Source organism: Harmonia axyridis, chromosome 2 (genome assembly GCF_914767665.1).
Source record: "Harmonia axyridis chromosome 2, icHarAxyr1.1, whole genome shotgun sequence".
NCBI classification, from domain to species: Eukaryota; Metazoa; Arthropoda; class Insecta; order Coleoptera; family Coccinellidae; genus Harmonia; species Harmonia axyridis.
In genome coordinates this window covers 62429564-62457021 of record NC_059502.1, presented here as the reverse complement: position 1 = coordinate 62457021, position 27458 = coordinate 62429564, and the positions used below count along the sequence as shown (strand labels likewise).

At 33.0% G+C, this 27458-nt stretch overlaps 4 protein-coding genes across 4 annotated transcripts; 3 read left to right on the top strand and 1 right to left on the bottom strand.

Annotated features, from left to right (window-relative positions):
* Window positions 1–1695: 1695 nt before the first annotated feature.
* Window positions 1696–14012, bottom strand: LOC123672860 (ecto-NOX disulfide-thiol exchanger 2). The gene is made up of 8 exons (XM_045607178.1): window positions 13588–14012; window positions 12298–12530; window positions 10924–11154; window positions 10660–10851; window positions 8981–9164; window positions 5456–5562; window positions 2835–3017; window positions 1696–2353 (listed from the first exon to the last, which is right to left on the bottom strand). The coding sequence occupies exons 1-8, from the start codon at window positions 13826–13828 to the stop codon at window positions 1826–1828; spliced, it is 1899 nt and encodes a 632-aa protein (XP_045463134.1). The 5' UTR covers window positions 13829–14012; the 3' UTR covers window positions 1696–1825.
* Window positions 14013–14157: 145 nt separating this feature from the next.
* Window positions 14158–15320, top strand: LOC123672820 (15-hydroxyprostaglandin dehydrogenase [NAD(+)]-like). Its single transcript, XM_045607120.1, has 4 exons — window positions 14158–14288; window positions 14349–14574; window positions 14637–14743; window positions 14822–15320. The coding sequence occupies exons 1-4, from the start codon at window positions 14241–14243 to the stop codon at window positions 15284–15286; spliced, it is 846 nt and encodes a 281-aa protein (XP_045463076.1). The 5' UTR covers window positions 14158–14240; the 3' UTR covers window positions 15287–15320.
* Window positions 15321–17425: 2105 nt separating this feature from the next.
* LOC123673544 (alanyl-tRNA editing protein Aarsd1) lies at window positions 17426–21377 on the top strand. Its single transcript, XM_045608096.1, has 7 exons — window positions 17426–17612; window positions 17669–17797; window positions 17988–18240; window positions 18701–18828; window positions 18996–19249; window positions 19361–19669; window positions 21192–21377. Exons 1-7 carry the CDS (start codon window positions 17574–17576, stop codon window positions 21307–21309), a joined length of 1230 nt encoding a protein of 409 aa, XP_045464052.1. The 5' UTR covers window positions 17426–17573; the 3' UTR covers window positions 21310–21377.
* Window positions 21378–22790: 1413 nt separating this feature from the next.
* Window positions 22791–25394, top strand: LOC123673137 (ubiquitin-conjugating enzyme E2 variant 2). Its single transcript, XM_045607576.1, has 3 exons — window positions 22791–23043; window positions 23153–23421; window positions 24950–25394. Exons 1-3 carry the CDS (start codon window positions 23016–23018, stop codon window positions 25088–25090), a joined length of 438 nt encoding a protein of 145 aa, XP_045463532.1. The 5' UTR covers window positions 22791–23015; the 3' UTR covers window positions 25091–25394.
* Window positions 25395–27458: the final 2064 nt, after the last annotated feature.

The following is a 27458-nucleotide window of genomic DNA, read 5'->3' as shown; positions in this document are numbered from 1 at the left end:
TATGAAGGATCCAGATTTTTATGCGGGGTGATAGCTGTATGTTTCCATATTAAAATGATTAAGATGCTAAAATATTTCAAAAGGGTACCTACCCAGTATTTGTATATTGGACTTGTAACTTCTAAGAATAGCCACGTGTATATGAGAAAGTATGAGAAATACATAGCAGGTTGAACAAATGGTAAAAACCATTTTCAAATATTTCCTGAATGTTCTTGTCTCTCCCACTGATCCTTGCATTTTTGACAGAATTCTCAGATTTGAACACATCCTTTTAGATGCGACGGTACCCATGAATAGAGTGATTAGAATTTCAAAATCCTGTACGAGATAACCGAAGGTCATAACATACCTAAAAATATTTCATTTTGTGAATTTCTTGTTTAAAACAGATATTTATCATGCTCGTAAGGAGTAGAGTTTCATGTTTAAGTAAGTTTCTTGTTTAGTAAGTACTAGAAGTACGTAGAATTATATAAATCATATAAAGTACTCACCATTCTGATTTCAATTGATTTAAAGGTCCATTATAAAATCTCAATGAATAAATCGTCAGTATGAAAGCCATATAGATAACTTGAATAGAAAATGAATAAGCAATCCAGAATGTTTTGGTTTCGAACTCACAAGTAGTAACATGCCCCTTTTTTTCAACTTCATTAACTGGTAGCATTCCCATTATTCTGGTCATAATGAAGATACCTCTTAAAACCCCGCATAGGCAAGGATATGAGTTTTCTTGGTAGCTCCTCGTTATCTTCTTGTAAATAGATTTCACTTTAATTTTTCTAGTAGCATTGATATATCTCTTTTGATTAACTATCATTCTTTTTTTGAGTTTTAATCTTTTAGAAGTCATCAGAAATGCTATTATATAGTTCAATTGCAACCAAATTTCGATAATGGAGATGTGAGATTGGGGAGGGAATTCTTTTATGTCCAAGTTGTTTTCTTAATTAATAATTCATATGGACGTAGGTGTTATCTACTGTCACTTCATAAACTGAGAGATCAATTATTTTATCAGATATACTTGTAGTTATTTCATAAAAATTGATGTGCTCACTAACCACTCATGATAGGTAATTAGGTTAATGGAAAGTAATTTCGCTAAACCACGATAAACAACTAAAGGGGTGAATAAAAAATGAAGAAAGCACTGATGAGAAACCAAAAGCATTTGAATGCACATTAATTAATGCGCCAATTACACATTTGAAGACCACATATATAAGTGTATATGGTTTTATTTGGTCTCCAAAGGAGAATCTCCATGATAGAAATATTGGGTAGGTATTTCTTTTCCAATATTCTTCTTGTAATTTTATGAGGAAAGCTATTTGTTATTGATGCTTTTTCAGAAAGGGCGCCGAAAAATTCTTTGCCTCAGACGCCAAAATTACTCGCGCCAGCCCTGTTGCCAGCACAATACATTTTGCTGAAAAGTTGGACATAGCATTGAGAAAGTCTACAACTGAAGTTGCTGGTATTTTTGCAACGAAAATTTTTTTTAATTTATATCAATCTCATTTATTTTGCACTTTCTGGTGAAAATTTTTCATTTATTACTTATATTATTTTTCTTATTAGGTACTCAAGATTTTTTTTGTGTTATTTTTGTTAGTAAATATTTTATTAGAAACAATTTCGTGCATTTATATGGTAAAATTATCCAAAAGAAATAATACACAACTGTTAAGTCAGATATTCTCTTTATTCTCTCAAGTTAACACATTTCAACCAAAACATATATATCATAATTAATTACAGAATAAATATAATTGAAAGAACTACCACACTAGTCAACAATGATGAAATTTAAACTTTAAACAGAACTCGAAAATCCATTGAAAAACCATTTTCTTTCAATATTGGCGCCAACTCCTGTAACTTTCTGTCGAAACACACTTGGATAACGGCTCATCAATAATTCAATGTCTGATGGTCTGGTCGTATTCCCAAACTTACTGACATAAGACCAGATATAGTCCAAACCAGCTCCAAACGGATGAACATTCAAAAATGTGGATATAACACTTATAAGTTTGATATCACCTTCTTCCACAGAGCCAGAACTTGCTATGCTCGATTCAGTTGGTGTATTTGGACTCGCTTCAGTTTGCTCAGGTTCTGAATCCAAATCTATTATCTCTTTATTCAAACTATTTTGATATTTTGTTCCCTTTGCTTTCAATTTGGCTTGTAATTCTTTAGTTTTCAATTCCTCTTCAATGTGTTTTTTCTTTGTCTCACTAAGCTGTTGCTGCATGCCTATCAACGTCTGTTGTAATACTTTGAATTGTTTGTCTTTTTCGTCGATTTCCTTTTTATAATCAATTTTTAACACTTCAACCTAAAATTAATTAAGAAATTTAGGTGTATGTCATAATTCAGATTATATCAACACCAGACAACTGCTGAACAAGATATATCTGAGAAAATAATAATTGTGTTGAGGTGTAAAATCGACATAAAAAATTGGTTGCCAGAATATTCTCACGCTTTGAATTTCGTCTTTGATTTTGAAAAACTGTGGAATTTTCTTGTTATAGCATAGATTATTCGAGTTACCATACCAATTCAGAAAAAAATGAAATTTACAATCAATATCACCCGTCAGCAACATCGTGAGTTGGTGTGGCAACAGTAGAACGAGGAAATATCCCTAGATTTTTTAAACCTTCAAGCAGTAACAAGGTTTCAGTTATTACCAAAATTATCATTAGGTGTGACGTTATTTCATACCATTTTCTGAACACCCGATACTTTATTAAAAAGATATTAAAATTGAAATATCTACATAATGTTTCCATATAAGAATCGATAACCCTCACCTCATTCTTATACGCTTCCATTTGGCATTTCAAGCTTTCATTTTCATCTTTCAATGCATTCAATTCGCTTGTGGAATTTTCACTTCTCATCTTTTTTTTCAAAGGTTCGTCTTCGTCAGACACATCCATCTCATCATCGGCCTTTTCGTTGCGTATCTCATCCAATTGCACATTTTTAATTTCCTGCAAATTCAAATTCTTCACAATGTAGAAAAAACTTTTGGAAAAGGGGGAGCAATCACGTGATTAGAAGTGAGTCAAATAAAATTGAATGCTGATGATGTTTTAGTTATGGCACACAATAGGTATTAAAACAGAATTTATATTGTTCGCTCAATCACAGTAAATTTTCAATCTAGCATTTTATGCAAGGTGTTCAAAAGAAAGTTTCATTATCATTTTATATCGTTTTTTCTTAATTTTTTTCTTGTCTTAATTTTTTCTGCGAAAAATTATAGGATATTAAATAATGATGTTGGTAATATTTCTTCTGAAATGCTTAACTCTTAATAGTTCCTTTAAAATCGAAAAGTGAATGTTAGAAATATCTTACATTTTTATGAGCTTTTATTTCATTATTATATTCATCATAATCTCAACAATTTTTTTGCTAAAAATAAAGAACTAAGCTGCGATACATTTGATTTATTTTATCTATTTCATGATATATATTCCTTACTTTATGAACTTTTCAGTAAGTTCTAGTTGTAATAAAAATGAAATAGAATAATAGGAATTAACAAAATGTTATTTTGTTCCCAAAAAAAATTCAGTATTAGGTATTTTTTTAAGCTGAATCTAATGGACTAAATGCACAAGTTGATGCCGATTTTATATCAAAAATTACACTTGAACAGTTCGGAATGAGCAAGCATCAACTTATTAAAAATGATACTTTCCTTTCAATTAAGGAAACTTGAAAGATTCAGATGACATTGGAATTTCAATAATTTTTAAAACGAATGAATGAAATAATTCATTTTAAAATTTTAATTTGTTCTTCCCTGCTATCAAATAAAAAATGGTTCAAAAATTTTTTAATTTTCAAACCATTCAACAAACCCATTTATCTCTTACAAAAAAGCAAATAAACCTTTGACGTCTGATGTTTTTTATTACCTTTCTCACATCTAGTGTAGCCATTCAAAAATTGAAAAAGATGATACCTATCAATTTATCAGGAACTTTTTCATGCATCCTCTTGATCATTTGTTCCGGTGGCTGACTGAGAGGTCTCTTAAGGACTTACCTTGTCTTACCTTAAAATTTACTATCTACTAGATCAATTTGGACTCGTTTCTTTAAAATACTATTGTTTTTTAATACTTAAATTTTATCCTGACCCCCAGTACTCAACTATAAAAACGGGTATTACAGATTAAGCAAACTTCAACACTGAATACATTTTCTAGTTGTGTGAACTCTGCTTAAAATGTGCCCAAGTGGATGATATTCACTAATGAACATGCAGATGCTTTAGACCTGACCGAAAAAAAATGTATATACACGAAATGTAAAGAATAAAAAAACTATTGGAATATGGTTACATACTATGGTAATAATTTCCTTGCAAATTGAAAGATTCAAAAGTGAAAAGAAGAAAGTAAAAGATTGAGAGCAATTTGTATTTGACTGTTTTTCTTATTGCAATCGTTTCCAAGCTAAAAATTAATACTGCTATAAACTATTTATTATGAATTTTCACAGCAATATCATCATCAGGTTATTTTACGAAACTGATTAGTATAACATTTCTGAATCAGATTTATATTTTTTTAAATGTAATATTTATTTTGGAATATTTTTTTATTCATAATTATTTCTGAAAAATGTACTGAGACTTTTGTCTCTTTTTCTCGCCAAATTATTCAAATGAATACTGAAAATGTTCTTTTTAATAGCTAAATGTTTGGTTTTAGAACTTTCCCTGCTACCTATATTAATGCTAAATATTTATTGAAATTAATCGAGGCTGGAATTTATCTTTTAATAAGATAAATATTCTGATGTGCTCAAGATATGTTATAACTAGTTACAACTAGTTGCAACTATGTTACAACTAGTAGCATAGGAAATATATACCCAATAAAGAACAAGATCGTTTTATAGCCTTCAAGAAGAGCAAGAGAGGTACGTAAATAATTTTGGTTGTTGCTGTTACGTATTTGTTATGATTTAATAGGGACTGTATGTGACTCTTGTTATCAGAGGGGATTGAATTTATTCATTCTCAATGATTGTAGCAAATAAATATATAATTTTGAAAAAATGTGTGATTATATAAATAACTCTGATTTTTTCTATCCTATCAAAAAAAAGAAGGAAAGAAGTAATTATCAGTAAATTATCAGCGTGTAAGATGCCAGAAATAAATAATGATGTATCTTGAATTTGCTAATTTCATAAAAAAGCTCCCATATTTTGATTTTTCTCAAATTCATATTGATACTGATATATAAATCAATTCAAATAGACACATTATGACAGGGTGTACTTATATTCATGCTACTAGTAAAAGAACCATATTTCAATATACATGTTTTGATATACAGTATTGAAAAGTATAAACTCATATCTGACAACTATCTTCCATTTAGTCAGGTCTAAAGATGAATACATACCATTGACTGTTTTTTCCACATCTCGATGTTCTTTCTCTGAGCTTTCGTGAAATGGTCCCAAACCTTCTTGTGACAGGCAGCCACGAACAATCTTTCAATTTGACTGACTAACAGGCACACGCAAATATAGAATTAAACCATCTTTCAATATTTATTAGAAGACATAAAAGGACAATTCTATTGGATAATATTGCAATCAAACAGCGTTTTTATTTATTGTGATAGTTCAATGACATATTCATTCAATTTAGAACACACAAAATTTAGTCGTTGTGGAGTAATGTGCCAGTTTTCTAAAGGGTGTTTTTTTTAGAGCTATAGAACTTCAAATTGCAATAAAACAACGATGGATTATTCGATTGACATTATTGACTATTTATCCGCAAGATAATCTTGTGGCATTACATTTTAAATATGATTTCTGGCATCTGACCGCCACGGCTGGCTCGGATGTAGTCCAATCTGGACGTCCAATTTTCGATGACTTTTTCCAACATTTGTGGCCGTATATCGGCAATAACACGGCGAATGTTGTCTTCCAAATGGTCAAGGGTTTGTGGCTTATCCGCATAGACCAATGACTTTACATAGCCCCACAGAAAGTAGTCTAGCAATGTCAAATCACAAGATCTTGGAGGCCAATTCACAGGTCCAAAACGTGAAATTAGGCGGTCACCAAACGTGTCTTTCAATAAATCGATTGTGGCACGAGCTGTGTGACATGTTGCGCCGTCTTGTTGGAACCACAGCTCCTGGACATCATGGTTGTTCAATTCAGGAATGAAAAAGTTAGTAATCATGGCTCTATACCGATCACCATTGACTGTAACGTTCTGGCCATCATCGTTTTTGAAGAAGAACGGATCAATGATTCCACCAGCCCATAAAGCGCACCAAACAGTCAGTTTTTTTGGATGTAACGGTGTTTCGACATACACTTGAGGATTAGCTCCACTCCAAATGCGGCAGTTTTGTTTGTTGAGGTAGCCATTCAACCAGAAGTGCGCTTCATCGCTAAACAAAATAAAATGGACGTAGTGCGCGATACGTATTCCGCACAGAACCATTATTTTCGAAATAAAATTGCACTATTTGCAAGCGTTGTTCAGGCGTGAGTCTATCCATGATGAATTGCCAAACCAAACTGAGAATAAATCACTTGACAACTGTCAAATCGGTCGCCATCTTGAACAGTAATGCCAACTTGAAGTTATATATCTCGAAAAAAACACCCGTTATATAACATGATGAAAGATATATCTTAATCCAAAGATTCTAAATAGGTTATCCACACTGCAAAGTATTATATCACTGAAAAACTTGATCTGTACATTGCAATAATCAGGATAAGATAAAAAAACTTTTTAGTTTTTATATAGAAAATAAATAAATAACACTGTGCTTTATTCAAAAAAGAATATTTTTGAGAAAATGGAGAATTAGTGTTTGTATTATTCCAGAGATTTTGTAATCTCTCTCTGTTAACTCTGTTAACTAGATAATTCTTTACAAAATATAATAATAATAATAATAATAAATATTTATTCCATAAATTATAAACAATATTACATAAACATATTACAAAATCATGTTCAACCATCGGAATAAACAAAATACCTACCACAGAAGCTCTAGTTAGACTATTACTTGTACGTGGTGTATGAATGCCTAATCACAAGTATGAAAACATATCAAATGCAAAATGCAAACGCAAAAAAAGAAATAGAAATCTTCTTCTAACTTTTTTTTTTTTTCTTCTTTTCAAATTTCCCAAAATATCCACATCTACATCTCTCCCCTCTCCAGATCTTTGATTTCCCTTTCTCCGAAATTTCATTCCCATCAAGCAACAGATTAACTTTCATACCCTCTATATTCCTAAATTCTCTTCACCCGCTTGAACCCTACCATTGACAACTCTGATTAATGAGGCCATGGAAGAGTTTTCTTTCTGAACTCAAAATCCAATGCTTTGTTTTCTTTTTGAACAGTCTTATACTATTTATCGCTCTGATCTCAAGGGGCAACAAACCATACAACCTCGGAGACAGATATTCACATTGACGTTGGCCTATGGTCTTCTCGCAGCGAGGAACACTTAAAAATGTTTCCTTATTTCGTGTGCTATAGCTATGCGAAATCGGCTCGGTGGTGATCTTTCTCTCTTTTATTCTCATTAGCATACACATGCAAAAAAGTTGTCTCAGATCAAAAAAACCAGATTCTGTATAAAGAATATCATTCGAGTATCTCAGAGGCTTCCTGAACATTATCCTCAAAATATATATTCGAATATAAATCTGATATTTCATCATAAGTTCAGCGCACTAATCTCACTTCAATAATTCAACCTTCACAGTATGGAAACCAATGAAAAATTAAAACTTTATGCAAAAAACAGATATATTTTGAATGCATTAAGTTTTTCACATTTGATTGCAACACCGATTCTTTCTTTTTGGTTTAATAAATTTCAACACAAACGGCAGAACAATTAACTAGGAAAAAACCTTTGAATTGTACATATGGCAAGGACCGAAGTAAACATTTGTGGCAATGTAAAAAGAGATTGGTCAATATTTCAGATCCCTCGACTATAAATGGAATGATATAGGGTGAACACAACTTCTTCAAAGAACTTATATTGAAAACCTAACACCAAAAATTGCTAGGCAGCATGAGACTGAATAGTATTTGTGGTTGTTTCTGAAAATGAATATTTTTAGATAGGATTTTAAGAAAGATATGGAATCTCCGTCTTATGAGGTTTTTTGTAAATTATAAGATCGATATTTTAATTCTTGAAGGCAACAAATCTTATCATTCACTTGAAACATGATGAAAATGATGAATTATATAATTATTATTCAGGAAAAGCAAGATTCAGATTTTTCATGACTATTTCATAACCTCACCAAGTGATTTCAATTTGTTTGGTATAATTGTCGTATATGCTCACTAGGGGGGGCAAATAAAACTGTTAGAGCAGAATAAGGCTTGTTAACCCTTTGGAATGATTTATCTACATGGCCTTATTCTTAATAATGTAGTGGTCGTTATAATAAAGTGGGAAATTGAACTCTTTTTAACATTATTTAGAATATAACGATTGATACTTTCAATTATTTTTGTTAATTTCTTCAAGAAGACTTCCATTTCTTGAATAAAATTCAATCTGTATATCCATTTAGGAAAACTTCACAAATACTCTGTTTCAAAGTTTGGAATTAATAGTAGAGCAATGAATTCCAAAAAAGTAAATCCTCATACAATTGCCAAAATTTAACCCAGTAATTTATATCAAAACTTACTTGATGTATTTCGAATTCATTTCCAATGAAATATTCTATCCAATTGAAATTAATCAAAATACCATTCATTCACTTACGGAAATTGAATTATTCGATATAATAATAGTTTTGACTTCATTTCAAACACCACCGAAATTGAATATCTCCCCAGAAATACTTACTCTCCTTTTGGAATAACATCTGAATAAAACCAATACTATGAAAAGAAACTTACATTGTAATAATATTCCTTGCATTCGTCCCTTCATGATTTCTTTGGCTTTTTTCAGTTCCTCCTCATACTGAGACTTTTCACTGAGTAATCTTCTTACATGAGAATTTGTCGATTGTATCATTGAGTAGAAGTTATTTGAGTTTCTCTTATTGCAATCTCCTCTGTCTAACCAAGTGACAACAATCTGAAATATAATAAAACAAACTTGCATTTGTATTGAATACATACAGGGTGATTCACCGGGATGGCCTATTAGACGTTTATGGAAAACTAATCATAATTTTAAGCTGAAAATTTGCATATCGGGGTTTGAGACAATGATCTTTCTCCCTAAAATATTTTCAGATCTCTACAACTTCCGGTTATACCGGAAACAGACTGCTACTTCCTTATTTCAAATGGCACACCCAGTATATTATTGCATCATTAGATAGGTTTTTTATGGCAATTTCGGCATTATGCCATACCTTGGGAAAGACTCAACGGTTCATGAGTTATTGGGATTCTTATGAAAAAAATGGTGGCGATGAGGACTCACATTTTTTTTGGATATTACCGCAGAAAGATCTTTTTCCAAAAAATTTTTTTTCTTTTTCGATTCCGCAAATACGTAGTATTATAAGACTGTTTGCGGTTTGGGCCAAAAATGTACAGAGTGTTTATAAGAGGATCATGAACTCGGACAACTCAAATTCATCAAAACTCAAAATTTTCAAATGAGAACCTATATTTTTTATTATTTCAGTCGATACTACATCCAAAAATAGTAGGGGTTACTTAAACAAACCCTATACCTAAAATGAATACTTTAAGAGTTTTTGAGGAAGAACTTTAAATCAGGAAAAACCGCTATTTATAACTGTGTGGAGTAGTCTGCGATTTCCGAAAAACACAGAAAGAAACTAAAATTCGACAGTTATTAACACAGTTATAAATAGCGGTTTTTCCTCATTTGAAGTTCTTCATCGATAACTCTTGAAGTATTCATTTTAGGTATAGGGTTTGCTTAAGTAACCCCCACTATTTTTGTACGTAGAATCGACTGAAATAATAAAAAATATAGGTTCTAAATTGAAAATCTTGAGTTTTGATGAATTTGAGTTGTCCAAGTTCATGATCCTCTTATAAACACCCTGTACATTTTTGGTCCAAGCCGCAAACAGTTTTATAATACTACGTATTTGCGGAATCGAAAAAGAAAAAAAATTTTTCGGAGAAAGCTTTTTCTGCTGAAATATCAAAAAAAAATGCGAGTCCTCATCGCCACCATTTTTTCATAAGAATCCCAATAACTCATGAACCGTTGAGTCTTTCCCAAGGTATGGCATATTGCCGAAATTGCCATTAAAAAAGCTATCTAATGATGCAATAATATACTGGGTGTGCCATTTGAAATAAGGAAGTAGTAGTCTGTTTCCGGTATAACCGGAAGTTGTAGAGATCTGAAAATATTTTAGAGAGAAAGATCATTGTCTCAAACCCCAATATGCAAATTTTCAGCTCAAAATTATGATTAGATTTCCATAAACGTCTAATAGGCCATCCCGGTGAATCACCCTGTATAAAGGTATTCATGAAACACCCCGTATAAGAGCACCCCCCCACTAGTCTTGTTCATTTGAACTTGTTCAATTCAAAATTAATATAACCATCACATTAATTTGAAAATATTTCATTACCTGTACAGCTTTGGTAAATGTCTCATCTTGTTTGATCTTCTCTGCCACTGCAGCAGCCTCATGGTCTGTATAATGTACTACTGGTGGGGGAGATGGGGGTCTCAGTCTTTCTTCTTCCATTCGTTCTCGGTGTCTTTGTTCACGCTGCAATTGTCTCTGTTTACATTCCCACTCGTACTGATCATCTCGTGCCTAAAAACATAATGCCTTTACAAATAATAAGAGGCAGAAAAAGATTATCAATTGCTTTCAGTATGCACTTACTTGAGCATAATCAACATGAAGTCTACCAGTATTTGCAGGATCCGAATTTGACCCTATCCTTATTCTGTATCCAGACAGATATATGGCTGCATCAATACAACCTTCGAACATAAACCTGATATGGCAGAAATTCTTTTTACTCAACCTCAAGGTTGTTATTTCTCCACATCTATCGAATACTTCCATTATAATTTCTTCTGTTATGTTTTCGGGCAATCCACCAACAAACACCTGGAAATGAGAAATACACACAATGATCTAATAGATGCGCTCTTGGGCAATCATGATTTGATTCCAACATAGCTCCACCGGCTATGTAAATAATCATTTCAAGTCCAAATGCTGAATTTGTATAGGGTGTTTTTTTTCGAGGTATATAACTTTAAGTTGGCATTACTGTTCAAGATGGCGACCGATTTAACAGCTGTCAAGTGATTTATTCTCAGTTTGGTTTGGCAATTCTTCATGAATAGACTTACGCCTGAACAACGCTTGCAAATAGTGCAATTTTATTTCGAAAATAATGGTTCTGTGCGGAATACGTATCGCGCACCACGTCCATTTTATTTTGTTTAGCGATGAAGCGCACTTCTGGTTGAATGGCTACGTCAACAAACAAAACTGCCGCATTTGGAGTGAAGCTAAACCTCAAATGTATGTCGAAACACCGTTACATCCAGATAAAACTGACTGTTTGGTGCGCTTTATGGGCTGATGGAGTCATTGGTCCGTACTTCTTCAAAAACGATGATGGCCAGAACGTTACAGTCAATGCTGATCGGTATAGAGCCATGATTACTAACTTTTTCATTCCTGAATTGAACAACCATGATGTCCAGGAGCTGTGGTTCCAACAAGACGGCGCAACATGTCATACAGCTCGTGCCACAATCGATTTATTGAAAGACACGTTTGGTGACCGCCTAATTTCACGTTTTGGACATGTGAATTGGCCTCCAAGATCTTGTGATTCAACACCGCTAGACTACTTTCTGTGGGGCTATGTAAAGTCATTGGTCTATGCGGATAAGCCTTGACCATTTGGAAGACAACATTCGCCGTGTTATTGCCGATATACGGCCACAAATGTTGGAAAAAGTCATCGAAAATTGGACGTCCAGATTGTACTACATCCGAGCCAGCCGTGGCGGTCATATGCCAGAAATCATATTTAAAATGTAATGCCACAAGATTATCTTGCGGATAAATAAAATTCATGTGAATCGAATAATCCATTGTTGTTTTATTGCAATTTAAAGTTCTAAAGCTCTAAAAAAAACACGCTTTATTTTCACATCAAAAATTGAATTAAGAATTATTTTAAAATATTTTGAAAGTCAGACTTGCTCAAAAATAAAAAGCAGATTAACTTACTGTTTTACATCCTGGTGGTCTTTCCCTTGTAGATGGAAGAGGGGCATTAGGATTTGGTGGAAAGAGTGTACATGATTTACAATGAATTATCTCTTTGACAGGATTCAATATCACTCCATTATCAGGTTGTACTATAGTAGAATCTGAATTCATTATAGATGGCATCATACTATAATTGCCCATTGATATGAGATTAGGATCCATTATCATGTTCATCATTGGATAATTTAAACCTGCCAATATAATGTTATTATAGTATCAACAGTCTAAAATCAGAAAGCATAAAATGCTGAATACAATTAGTATATTCATACAAATTTGTGAAAACCAAAATTTTCAAGAAATAATTTTAATATTGTACTTGGTAACTTACTAAATCAACTGATTCTTCAACTTCTTTATATAATTTATATATGAGGAAAAAAAAATTGCAATTGATTTAAATGCTGAAGGCTTTCACGAAATTTTTCTATACAGGGAGTCTTTGACTTGTATATATATTTTAACAGTAGATTCTTAAAGTTAAAAGGAACACTCTTTTCACGATTCGGCTCGGTTGGTGAAATACAGGCTGTTGAAAATTCATTGAAAAAAATAATTTAAATTCGATTGCAGAGCAATCTGTGAAGAATCGAGAAAGATTGTTTCTACGTATTTTTTGCTGTAGAATAAGAATCTGCAATAAAAAACAGAAATTGCCATTTGAAATTCCAAATTTGTCCCCCGTCCGCCCTACAAGGGCGAAGTAAATGTAAGAGGTTTTATCATAAGAAGACTTCCCCCTCAAAACCATCAATCTTTTATTCAAAACATTTTCCTGTAAAATGTTTTCTTTTTGACATTTTTACCAGAACTGAAAATTCAATCAATATATTCTTTAAAAAAGAGATAAAATTTTGACTTGAGCTCTGTTAACCATCCATTTTTTACTGCCTCAGTCGGGAAAGAAAGTTAGTCATGGTAATATTATAGCAGTTAGGTAACAAAGTACAGTAGATTGAAGGTAGGGGTAAATCTATATTTCTAGCTGCACGATCTCTTTTAGCTTTTAATCTCAGAAGATGCCAATTCCATGGGCAAACAGCGTTACACAAAAAAATCAAGATTCCAGTAGAGAAGAATATGGTTACCTCAACTTTAAGTACTGAATCAACTGCGAACTCGTAAGAGTACATTTGATATGGGCAAGTTAAGCTTGAAAGGGGTGTCCCAATATCCTTAACAAGAATATGAAAACCTATACTGATGATCTTGAAATTATATTTGTGTGGAAGGAAGGAAATTGCATACCCATCATGCCGCCCCAAAGAGTGCTGTTAGCGAGAGGAATTACATCTTGGGAATTGGACATATTTGAATCTGAATCATCTCTTGACTTATCAGTATCCCTCCTATCTCTAGATCTCTTTCTGAAATCCTTTTTCTCTGGAGGACTTTGGGCAGTATCATCTTTATCTTCTAGTGAACTCTTAGACATTATTTTAGCTCTAGTGTATTCCAATGGACGCTCATTCAATCCACTGGAAAACATTCCTTGGCTTAGAATATTTTTCCTAACGAGTAAAGAGCTATTACTGTTTCATAGGAACAATCTATAAATTCGAAACTTTCAATTTTTGAGAATGTAATTTTATATTCAGTACTACAAATACTTGAGGAAAATCTACTATCCGTATTGATTTCCTCGAATTTTCCAATCTGACATTTGAAACAGAGTTAACCTAAATTCAGCATAAAACCATAGACCTAATATAATAATAATTTTATATTAGATCTATGTTCAGAGTAATAAACATGTTTAAACATGTGAACAGAGAGTAAACTTGCCAACTCTTTTGTGATTCGATGACGCTTATTTCTATGAAAATGAATTTTGAATATGACAAAAAGAACGAAATTCAAATTATGATTTCCAAATTTTAGAAGTTAAATGCATTAAAGGCATGGCTAAGGATCTAATAAACAAAGTTCGTCCAAGTTCTATAGAACAGGTGAAAGTTTTCTAATGATGAATTATGTCATGAAATCAAAATATAAAATATCACTTGCAGTTGAAAAAAAAACTTACCGGCAAAGTAGCCTTACTAACTGGTGGGGCATCTGGTATAGGATATTCGATTGCAAAAAGCTTTTTAAATCATGGAATTTCTGCTCTTACAATTGCTGACATCCATAGATCGAATGGAACAGAAGCTATAAAAGATTTAACACTTAAATTTGGAGAGGACAAAGTAATGTTCATTGAATGTGATGTTACCAAAAGAAGTCAAATGAACAGTGAGCTCTATTCAATGATAACAGCTTTCGATTTATAGTTAACGTTTCTTCTTATTTACTAGGCGTATTTCAAGAAACCTTGAAACATTTTACCCGTCTTGATATTGTTGTGAACAATGCAGGAATTATGAATGATGCTGTATGGGAAAAGGAAATTAATACAAATATAGTAGGTTCTACTATGCCGGAATAGTGGCATACCTCATTTTTAATCAGGGTCAAATTACTCAAAAATTAAACTTTGCAGGGTGGTTGTTTAGTTGGAAGTCTGCTCGGCTTGCAATATATGTCTGAAACAAGTAAAGGAAGAGGTGGTACTATTATAAATGTGGCTTCCATCATAGGTCTTATGCCTTGCAATGGTTTTCCTATTCATACAATGACTCAATATGCAATTGTCGGATTGAGTAGAGCTTTTGGCGGACACTACAAAAGAACAAAAGTAAAAATTATAGGCTTTTGTCCAGGTTTAACTCAGTCGGAACTAATTGAAACAGCTTATAAAAATACCTTAAATGGACATTTCGCTAGGGTGTTTCAAAGAGAAGTTGAAGGATGCTATCTGCAACATCCAGATTTTGTAGGTAATGGATTAGTCAAAGTTATAGATAAGGCCAAACCTGGATCTATTTGGTTTGTTGAAAACAACGATCAACCTCACGAAGTCCATTTTCCAGCACTTTCAAGCATGATACGCGAAAAAATGTATTAGTTAATTTTGAAGTAAATAAATAGAATACCATTTCTCAATGATTTTAGTATCTAGGAGTAGGCAAGACCTTTTCAATCATCAAAAAACTTTATACCTAATTGCACACATTATGGCAATTGCACAATTTATGGCTATAGTTTCATATCATTGATGATATAATTGATTGAAGAAGTTTAGATATCTTAAAATCATGTCATATTTCAATAATCTATCCTATATTAAATATTCAGTAAATTAGAGGAGTTAAAGCGCTTTTCTCACTGTTGTTACTGAATAACATTTTTTACTAAACTCTTGATAAACGAACAAACAGGAAATTTAAAAATAATATTTTTTTTGCAGAAGTTATAGATCAAGCCATCAGAAGGGTTATTTCTCGAATATTTGTTAACCAGTTGCACGCTTAATGTCGCGCGCACAAAAACTCGCGTAGGTTTCAATCACAAAACACTAATAAAGGGTGTTTATTTAGAGCTATAGAACTTCAAATTGCAATCAAACAACGATGGATTATTCGATTGACATGAATTTTATTTATCCGCAAGATAATCTTGTGACATTGCATTTTAAATATGATTTCTGGCATAGGACCGCCACGGCTGGCTCGGATGTAGTCCAATCTGAACGTCCAATTTTCGATGACTTTTTCCAACATTTCTGGCCGCATATCGGCAATAACACGGCGAATGTTGTCTTCCAAATGGTCAAGGGTTTATGGCTTATCCGCATAGACCAATGACCTTACATAGCCCCACAGAAAGTAGTCTAGCGGTGTTAAATCACAAGATCTTGGAGGCCAATTCAGAGGTCCAAAACGTGAAATTAGGCGGTCACCAAACGTGTCTTTCAATAAATCGATTGTGGCGCGAGCTGTGTGACATGTTGCGCCGTCTTGTTGAAACCACAGCTCCTGGACATCATGGTTGTTCAATTCAGGAATGAAAAAGTTAGTAATCATGGCTCTATACCGATCACCATTATTGACTGTAACGTTCTGGCCATCATCGTTTTTGAAGAAGTACGGACCAATGATTCCACCAGCCCATAAAACGGACCAAACAGTCAGTTTTTCTGGATGTAACGGTGTTTCGACATACACTTGAGGATTAGCTTCACTCCAAATGCGGCAGTTTTGTTTGTTGACGTAGCCATTCAACCAGAAGTGCGCTTCATCGTTAACAAAATAAAATGGACGTAGTGCGCGATACGTATTCCGCACAGAACCATTATTTTCGAAATAAAATTGCACTATTTGCAAGCGTTGTTCAGGCGTGAGTCTATTCATGATGAATTGCCAAACCAAACTCAGAATAAATCACTTGACGGCTGTTAAAGCGGTCGCCATCTTGAACAGTAATACCAACTCAAAGTTATATACCTCGAAAAAAAACACCCGTTATATCAATCAATATATTCAATCTTCTGGGGATTCCCCGAATCGGTATTTCCACCGATTAATATTTATTTTTGGATATTTCATTCCCAGTGAAAAGGATTTCGCGCATGATTCGAGGAGCCGAGCGCATATATTCCACACTAATGAGGAGTGGTAATAAGGTTTTATGCATTTGCTGGAATTTTCGTGTTTAAAGTTCATTTCATTTTGATAATATAAGGTGTTGATAGTGTAATATAAAAATAAATCCATTATTTTTGCATGAAAAACAAGGTTTTATAATTACCATAGTTAGAATAATCCGATTTAGGTCGAATATGCGCCGTGATTTTTGGATAACTTTTTGAAGGTTGTATCATTAATCATTATGCCTCTCTCTTAGAAGCCCTCGCCCCTATTAGCAAAAAATGGAGTCGATTTTCAAAAGCCTCTCTTTTGAATTTTTCATTAGCACAATTGTTCGCCATGGACAAGATGGAAATCACTTGGTGCCAGGTCAAGACAATGAAGTGGATGCATAAAAACCCTCCAACCAAGCTCCCGGAGCTACACACTATCCATATAAAAACTGTAAAATATAACGTATTTTTCTTTGCTAGTTTCCATCTTTGACACGCGCTCAAACTAAACTGAGCCAATTAAATCACAAAATTGTCAGAAAAGTTTTTGTAGTAGGAATAAATATCATCTTTCTAACGCCATCTAGTGGAACCCGATCAGACATACACAACGCGAGATGCAGATAACCATAGACAAACGAAGTTTATTTCTCTATGTCTATATCCAATTTTTAAATGAAAATTTAAATCTATATTTGAAAGACATTTTGGAATTAACATAATATAGTGGAAGTTATATACACTCGCGAAAATATTTTGGAACTTCAATAGAATGGTGTTCAAATGTCAAGAAGATAGCTTTCTGAAAGAAGTAGGAAAATAACCTTGAAAATTTTAATGAAAATTCCATTTTATCATTGTTTTCAGTTTTCCACTAAAGTTATATCCTGCATACCAGTTTCGAAAAATATTTCAATTGATGGCAAAAAAACAAATTTCAATGGCTTTGAAGTTGTTTTGGAAAATACAATTATTTTCCCAGAAGGCGGAGGACAGGTAGAGGAAATATTGAGTTCTATTTTGTCTCTCTGATTAGAGAGTAGTGATGATAAATATGTACATGATGCAGTTATGAATAGTAAAGTTTTGACAGTACCGATTAATACTACACATTTTAAAATATGAAATCAACACTTTATAAGGATTCTCTTTTCGATAATAATTTATGTGTATATCAAATTTCCAGCCTTCAGATACAGGATATCTGAATGAAATAAAAGTCCACCATGTTGCTAGAAAAGAGGATATTGCAATCCATTATGTTGATAAACCATTCAATATTGGAGAAAATGTTGAACAAAGAATTGATTGGGACAGGCGAGAAGATCATATGCAACAACACTCGGGCCAACATTTAATTAGTGCTATTTTTGAGAAAAATTATAAACTAACTACAGTTTCATGGTGGTTAGGAGAAGAAGTGTCCTACATTGAACTAGGTGAAAATCTGAACTATTGATTGCATCATAAAGAATATAATAAATTTTTCAAAAATAGGCATGAATTTGGGTACAAAATCACTTGCTATACCAGATTGATCTTTCTAGCTTGAGAACATGATCCATGAAGCAAAAAATCATTGAAACAAATCCAAAAGAATTCATTCAGAAAATTGGAAACACATAATCATGAAATTAATTTTTTCATTCGTATTTTGGAATTTATTATCCAGGTTCAAATCCCGCAGCCGACAATTCATAAATTTTTTTTTTAATAATAAACCATAATGTAAACTTTGTGGAGCTTTTAGACTGTCAAATGACTAGATTATATTCTGGAGATAAAATTTTATGTTGAACTTGACTATCTACATATATTTCTAGATAACAGTGATATGGTAAACATTTTTTATTGAATTATGCTTCATTTCAAAAGGTATTTTGTTTATGATTGTTATAGATACACCTTCGGTATCAGATGAATTGCTGATTGAAGTAGAGAATGAAGTAAACAAACTCATTCAAGAAGCAAGAAAAGTTGAAGTCATAGTATATAGTAAAGACACCCCTCCAGAGGTTTTAGAGAATGTGAGTTAACATTCTATTTAATTTATTGATCGGATTCAAGAATGCTTGAAAGAAAATTGGAATTTTACTGAGAAATACCATAGTTTTACTTAAATGTATTTATGCCTTATATAACATTACTATAATGATTCAAGCTGAATAGATAAAACAAACTATCACTCTTCTAGGCTAAAAGTACTAGAGGACTGCCAGAAGATCATGTGGGAGATATTCGAGTGATTAGTATTGAGAATATAGATAATAACATGTGTTGTGGCACTCATGTGAGCAATTTGAGTCAATTACAAGCGATAAAATTATTGAATTCAGAAAAAAGTAAACGTAAAAATAAAACATTTGTCAATTTCTTATGTGGTAGAAGAGTTTTGAAGAGGCTCGAAAATTGTTTAAAGAGGGAACAAAAATTAACACAATCATTAAAGTAAGTATTGATAACTTTCAAACTTATACAATTTGATTTTAACATACATTGATTGTTTCTCAAATATTTCGAAATGCAGTTTTCTCCAAATCTGATTGGAAATTTTTTTAGGAGCAATCCAGCACAACACCCTGAACTCGTTGAAAAATTACTCAATAATGTGAAGAATTATTCAAAAAATTTATCTACTGTACTGAAAGATTTGGCAATTTATGAAGCCACAAAATTGAAGAACACTGAACTTATTCCAAAGTACTATAGTCTTCATCGTAAAGAAGCCGAACCAGATTTCATGAATATTTTCATTCAAGAATATGGTGGAACTAGCGTACTCCTCTTTCTCTCTACTGGAGGAGAAAAAGGCATTGGAAATATAATCCTGTATGGACCTAAGGAACATGTGGAAGAACTGAGTCCCAGGTATATTTTGAAATAAACCTTTAACTTCAATTCCCTAGTCTAGTGATGGGACAAGCTAATTCAGTGTCTTGAAGCGAATGACTGAATGATGAGGTAATTTACATTTTACATGAAGAACACTCTCGATAATACATATTATTTTACCGAAGATTATTGATTTCAATATTAGAAGAAAGAACATAAAACAGTTTTATTGTAATAAAAATTCAAAAATAAAAAAACTCGTGACCTATGAAGTACAGAGTATTCATAAATAATAATCATCTGTACTGTGTTGGACCAAATCAGCATAATCATAAACCTATTTTTCTAAATAGAAACTATAAAAAGTATCATCTGAAGAATAGAATAGAAAGGAAGAATAGAATCAGAAGAACTTAACTTCTACAGCTATAGAAGTTAAGCTCCTCTTAACTGTTACAGCTGATTCTTTTCTAAAGGGTGTTTTTTTTAGAGCTATAGAACTTTAAATTGCAATAAAACAACGATGGATTATTCGATTGACATGAATTTTATTTATCCGCAAGATAATCTTGAGGCATTACATTTTAAATATGATTTCTGGCATATGACCGCCACGGCTGGCTCGGATGTAGTCCAATCTGGACGTCCAATTTTCGATGACCTTTTGCAACATTTGTGGCCGTATATCGGCAATAACAAGGCGAATGTTGTCTTCCAAATGGTCAAGGGTTTGTGGCTTATCCGCATAGACCAATGACTTTACATAGCCCCACAGAAAGTAGTCTAACGGTGTTAAATCACAAGATCTTGGAGGCCAATTCACAGGTCCAAAACTTGAAATTAGGCGGTCACCAAACGTGTCTTTCAATAAATCTATTGTGGCACGAGCTGTGTGACATGTTGCGCCGTCTTGTTGGGACCACAGCTCCTGGACATCATGGTTGCTCAATTCAGGAATGGAAAAGTTAGTAATCATGGCTCTATACCGATCACCATTGACTGTAATGTTCTGGCCATCATCGTTTTTGAAGAAGTATGGACCAATAATTCCACCAGCCCATAAAGCGCACCAAACAGTCAGTTTTTCTGGATGTAACGGTGTTTCGACATACACTTAAGGATTAGCTTCACTCCAAATGCGGCAGTTTTGTTTGTTGACGTAGCCATTCAACCAGAAGTGCGCTTCATCGCTAAACAAAATAAAATGGACGGAGTGCGCGATACGTATTCCGCACAGAACCATTATTTTCGAAATAAAATTGCATTATTTGCAGGATTTGTTCAGGCATGAGTCTATTCATGATGAATTGCCAAACCAAACTGAGAATAAATCACCTGACAGCTGTTAAATCGGTCGCCATCTTGAACAGTAATGCCAACTTAAAGTTATATACCTCGAAAAAAAACACCCGTTACTTCTAATAAGCTGAAGCAGTTCAATATTTGCCCATCACTACTCTACTCCCAAGTTTTTGAGTTGATTAGTCATCATTCGAACAACTTTTATATCCAACTAGAGCTAAATAAACAGGCTTAAATGGAAAATTATCTATTACAGAATTTGTACAATCATGGATGGTAAAGGAGCTGTTAAAGGAAATAAATACCAAGCAAAAGTGAACAAAATAGAAAATCGATCTAAAGCAGAACAAGTCATAAGTGAATATTTTTCTTAAAATAAAACAAGCAGTTGAATGTATTGTTGTCTGTAGTTTATGATAATAACTATAGTTGAGTTGATTAATTTTGTTTTTTAATTGATACCTTTTCCAAGACTCCTGGAATCCCCCAGTACTTTATGTTTCATTCATTGCTAACAAAATTTTCACTCTTCCAGTTTCTGTCGCAGACTATGGCATAATATTAATTATTTGACTGTTTTCGAGTTCTCTTCCACCCTTTGAGTATAGAATATTATTTTATATTCTATGCTTTCACCGAACAAGTCTATTATTTCGTCAGATGTATGTCATTTTCGAATTTTGATCTGAGAGTGGCCTCAAATGATGAGGTTCGACTCACTGGTCAAATTCGATTCTGTCCATAGATACGTGTACTTTTAAACGGAGGGACCTAGAAACTTGAAATTTCCAGGGTGGTTCAATAGCCGCGGTAAGTTTGTTAATGGACAAAATCCAATTAGGGGATCTCAAAAGTACGTACTCGATTTCATTGGCGTATTTTTCAGGTCAAAAGCTGTTTTACACAAAAAAAAAGAAGTAAATCAATCAATTACTCGAAAACCGCAAAAGATAGGGACGAGAAAGTTAATACATAAATAATCAAAAGGCTACGGTAAACTGAAAAAAGTAATAATGTTTTATCTTGTGGGTTGTGGTCCTTATACTGACTATCAAGTAGTTCACGGCCAAGGACAATTTAGGGAAATAAATGAACGGGATAAAAATACTTATTCAATTTATTTTAACCCACTAAAAGAGTTTGAAGAAGAAGATAATCTGTCTAATCGATTTTTAGGGTCGGTGCAGCTCGGTTGCAGGTAGTTTTTTGCCGGTTTCGGGAACAGTTGTGAAAATCTTTAATCTTCTCGTTGTCGGTACAAGTGTTGCACATATGTTGTAGATGTAGTTTCTCGTAGTCTGGTCTGAACTCTATTGAATTATTCGCGCTGAAATGCCGAGTTTTATGGGCATTCAGGCTGATTACGAAATTCTGAAACTGCAAATTAATACACAATGAAACAGGAATAAATGTTTTGAATTAGTCCAAAGGATGCCTGATGACGGAAAGTCTAGATAAATACTAACGTACAGATAGAAAAGGTCCAGTCCATTTCTGGCGGTGTTGAAGACTTATGTTGCAAACAAATCAACTAATATTTGTATTGACTCAAATTCAAAAATTACTTGAATCGGTTGAGGCTCTATCTATACATGATATTAAAAAGATACTAAAAACAGACTCCTACTGCCGGACACATTCGAGTATCGCACCAAGCCTGTAGGTGGTGCGAAAAACAATGTTCGATAAAACATAGAGTGACCTAAAGCTGCCTCTGAATCAGGAAAATTAAAAATAGACTGTAATATTTTCATCTGGTTCGACTCAGAATATTTAACCAAAACTCAAAGTGAATGGCCCCGTTAATAACGAATATTTTAACAAATCTAAATGAAATTAACACAGAAAATACTTGACTTTTGACACTTTGACTGACTGATCAGAAAAAAGCATATTGGCCAATTAGGGCAACTGTCTGTCGGATTATACATAAAAAATTTATTTGTCTCCAAATATTTCTCAGAAAAAACTAGGTGTTCCTCTGAAATTAGTGGGATTTTGACAATTTGCTAGTTACCTCACAAAAATCCTTGTTTAATATCAATTTCAATTGTTGTTTCGTTTCATTTGACAATTAGATATGGCGGCTCCGTCGTCCACCGGTGTTGGTAGGTGTCTAATGGAATATTTATTTAATTCACTTTAATTATTTGCACCTACTATCACAATTTTCACACAATCTAAATCTCTTCATTAAGACCATATTTTTATTTTCAGTCGTACCACGGAATTTTCGTCTTTTGGAAGAACTAGAAGCTGGTCAAAAAGGTGTATCTGATGGGACAATCAGTTGGGGTTTGGAAAATGATGATGATATGACTTTAACCCACTGGATGGGCATGATCATAGGACCCCCTAGGACACCATATGAGAACAGAATGTATTCTGTTAAAATTGAGTGTGGTCAAAGGTATCCCGACGATTCACCAACTGCAAAGTTTATCTCTAGAATTAATATGAATTGTATCAATAGTACTTCAGGAGTGGTGAGTAGAATTTTAAAAATTCCTGGAATGAATGTCAAATTTTCAATTTAAAACTTTGGAGGACCTTGTTAAAAGTCCATGGGCGATGCATAAAAATATGTAGAGATTTTTTTCTCTCAAACTAAATATTTTGTATTGTTTTATGATCTATCGAAATCTTTTTTGTTGGTTGTAACCAACACATTTAATTTCTTGAATATTATTAAGGTAACCACTATTAAAATATTTGAAGGATTTGCCTTGAAATTGAATATAGTAATTAAATTAAATACAATATCAAATGCAATAGAATAGCTACTGGTGGTGCTGAACACTGATGGCACAGTGTAACTATAAAAATTAATTTGAATGCTAATAATAATAAGCCCTATTGATGACCCTTGAACAGTTAATACAACTCATACCAGGACCTACAATATTTGACTATACCTTTAATTTAATATGATTTTATCATCATCTGAATTAACAAACTAATTTTACAATCTTGAATATAAAGGGTGTTTTTTTAGAGCTATAGAACTTTAAATTGCAATAAAACAACGATGGATTATTCGATTGACATGAATTTTATTTATCCGCAAGATAATCTTGTGGCATTACATTTTAAATATGATTTCTGACATATGACCGCCACGGCTGGCTCGGATGTACTCCAATTTGAACGTCCAATTTTCGATTACTTTTTCCAACATTTGTGGCCGTATATCGGAAATAACACGGCGAATGTTGCCTTCCAAATGGTCAAGGGTTTGTGGCTTATCCGCATAGACCAATGACTTTACATAGCCCCACAGAAAGTAGTCTAACAGTGTTAAATCACAAGATCTTGGAGGCCAATTCACAGGTCCAAAACGTGTCTTTCAATAAATCGATTGTGGCACGAGCTGTGTGACATGTTGCGCCGTCTTGTTGGAACCACAGCTCCTAGACATAATGGTTGTTCAATTCAGGAATGAAAAAGTTAGTAATCATGGCTCTATACTGATCACCATTGACTGTAACGTTCTGGCCATCATCGTTTTTGAAGAAGTACGGACCAATGATTCCACCAGCCCATAAAGAGCACCAAACAGTCAGTTTTTCTGGATGTAACGGTGTTTCGACATACACTTGAGGATTAGCTTCACTCCAAATGCGTCAGTTTTGTTTGTTGACGTAGCCATTCAACCAGAAGTGCGCTTCATCGCTAAACAAAATAAAATGGACGTAGTGCGCGATATGTATTCCGCACAGAACCATTATTTTCGAAATGAAATTGCACTATTTGCAAGCGTTGTTCAGGCGTGAGTCTATTCACGATGAATTGCCAAACAAAACTGAGAATAAATCACTTGACAGCTGTTAAATCGGTCGCCATCTTGAACAGTAATGCCAACTTAAAGTTATATACCTCAAAAAAAAAAACACCCGTTAGGAAGAATGAGGAATCTTCCTAGATAATAGAAATATGGATAATCATTTCTGATTATGTTTTAAAGAATGTAATATGATCTTACTGAGTGAGATATTGTATTGTTTTAATTTATAGGTGGACAATAGACAGGTCCCAGTATTGGCAAGGTGGCAAAGGGATTACACAATCAAAACAGTTTTGCAAGAATTACGTAGACTTATGACATTGAAAGAAAATATGAAACTAACTCAACCACCAGAGGGCAGTTGTTTCTAGCCTTCAAAAAGAAATAATATGTACCCCCGAGCACCTTCAATGAACCCTTGTCCTATTAGTTTTGAGACTTGCACACTATTATAATTGATGCAAATTTCAAAATAATTCGAAAGAATGAGATGGAGATCAGCAGTTACCTAGAGGGTTCTTGAAAGGTTTCCAGCAATTGTACAGCTTTAACACACCATTTGCTAAATTGTATTTAAGTTCTATAATCTTGATTCTGCCATAAGATCATATCTATTAATAGCTGTACTTGCTAATTTGTAATTTTATGTCAAAATAAATCTTTTCTCTAGGATTATTTGCATCTTTTCATGATGAAAAATCCAAACCAATTTGTCATTCGATAATTATTCCTGTACTTTGTCCCTCTTTCTAATAATTAATAATATTCATCTTTCTTTTGGTAGTAATTCTTTTAAATGTAATATTTTACTTGATACCGTAACTTTAAAATTCAATACAAAATATAGATAGCTGATCTCTGATACTCTCAATTATGTCCAAGATAATTTTTTTTTTATTTATTATCTCTAAAGGGTACACCTATTTTGATACATCCATGGATGAAATGTTATGAGCCAAGGTTCTTTTTATTGTTCTATGATGCATAGTAATTTTATTAAAAATAGTTGATGTATGCACTGGTATCATTCATGTAGATTTTAAAATAAATCAATAATGAACTTATGTACCTTTGGTTCAAACATGAATACCCATCTTAGTTACCTGAGTCGCCATTGCTCAAGAGTCGTTACAAGATCAATTTGAAACCAAATGTCCAAATTGATTTACATGAATTGAAAAATCGATTTGCAGGTTATCTCTCAAAAGCACAAGAAATTGCAAACTAATATTATTTTCGCAATTTCAAACAGTATCTTTACCGCTATTAATATTATTAGCATTTCCTATGTTTCTTCATTAAATTATTTCAAATCTATTGAATGAAGTTCTTAATTTTGCGTGGAAAGAATAATACAGGGTGTCCCAAAACTATGGTGCCAAATTGAAACAGAATATTCGCCTTGAAAAATAAACAAGACTCCTAATATTTCTTTTCTCAAATATCGTTTGTTGCAGAGATATGGGGTGTTGAATATGAAAATAATTCTTATACATAACTAAATGCTTAATTTAAAAAAAAAAAATTACATTTTCAGTTGCCACTAGTGGAGTACAAATTGGCTTCGTGGTCCCTTTTCTCCCCTGTTTTTTACGCCACTGCTAAAATTAGAAAAATCATGCAAAAATTTTGCGAATTCCCCATTCAATTTTGAGTAAAAATTGTATACTCGTTGGTATCCGAAAAAACTAACCGTTAAAGATACATTGCGATAATTGTTAAAGATACATTGATAATTGCGCTTTTATGCATAAAAACAACTAGTAATGTTCGGCAGAAAATAATTTTGAAATTCCAATTGTTATTTCAAATAACTGGATATTCAACCAAAAAAAATAATGCCACTTTCATAGCATTTTTTCACCATTTGTACTCAAAATTGATTGGGGAATGCGAAAAATGATAAATAATTTTTCTGATTTTAGCAGTGGCGTAAAAATAGGGGAGAAAAGGCTCTTGTGCGCCAATGGCGCAATTGAAAATGTGATGTTTTTTCGAAATAAAGCACCTGTTCAATTGAAAAATTTTTGAAATTGTGGAAGTTATTAATAAAAATTACTTTTAATTTTTCATATTCAACAACCTGTATCTCTGCAACAAACGATATCTGAGGAAAGAAATATTAGGAAAGTTATTTATTTTTCAAGACGAATCATCTGTTTGGCACCAAAATCAAAGTATCAGTGCTTTATTTTTGTTTGATAAACATCCCTTGTACAATTGAGATTTCAGAAATCTTTTGTTATCCTAAATGAGCTACTGATGTAGGAGCTTTAGTTCTTCTGCCTACTTCGAAACAAACCTTGATTAGCATACTGTTAGAGCTCATCAAACGAAGGAAATTTAAAATTCGATACCAGAAAATCTAATTAGATATAATTCGGTAACGACTCTTGAATTTGAATCTATCTCACCGTTAACTATAAATCTTTCGAGAAATTGTCTCATTACTTGAGTGCAACTGTAACCCTAAAAAAGACAAGTATCAGCTTCTGAAGATACTAATTTTGCTCAAAAATGTTTTCTGCTTCTGTTCACCATCCAGCTTTTGTCAGATGCGATATTGTAATATTATCATCTCCTGTAGTTTTGATGTATCAAAGTGCAAAAGACACATAACAAAAAAGTTAATATTCCTATAGAATCCTTGATGTCTCAACATGAATACTCTACTAAATCATCAAAATTGGTTTAGTAGAACGGGAAATATTGAGATTCCGTTTGAGCATGACTAAAGCA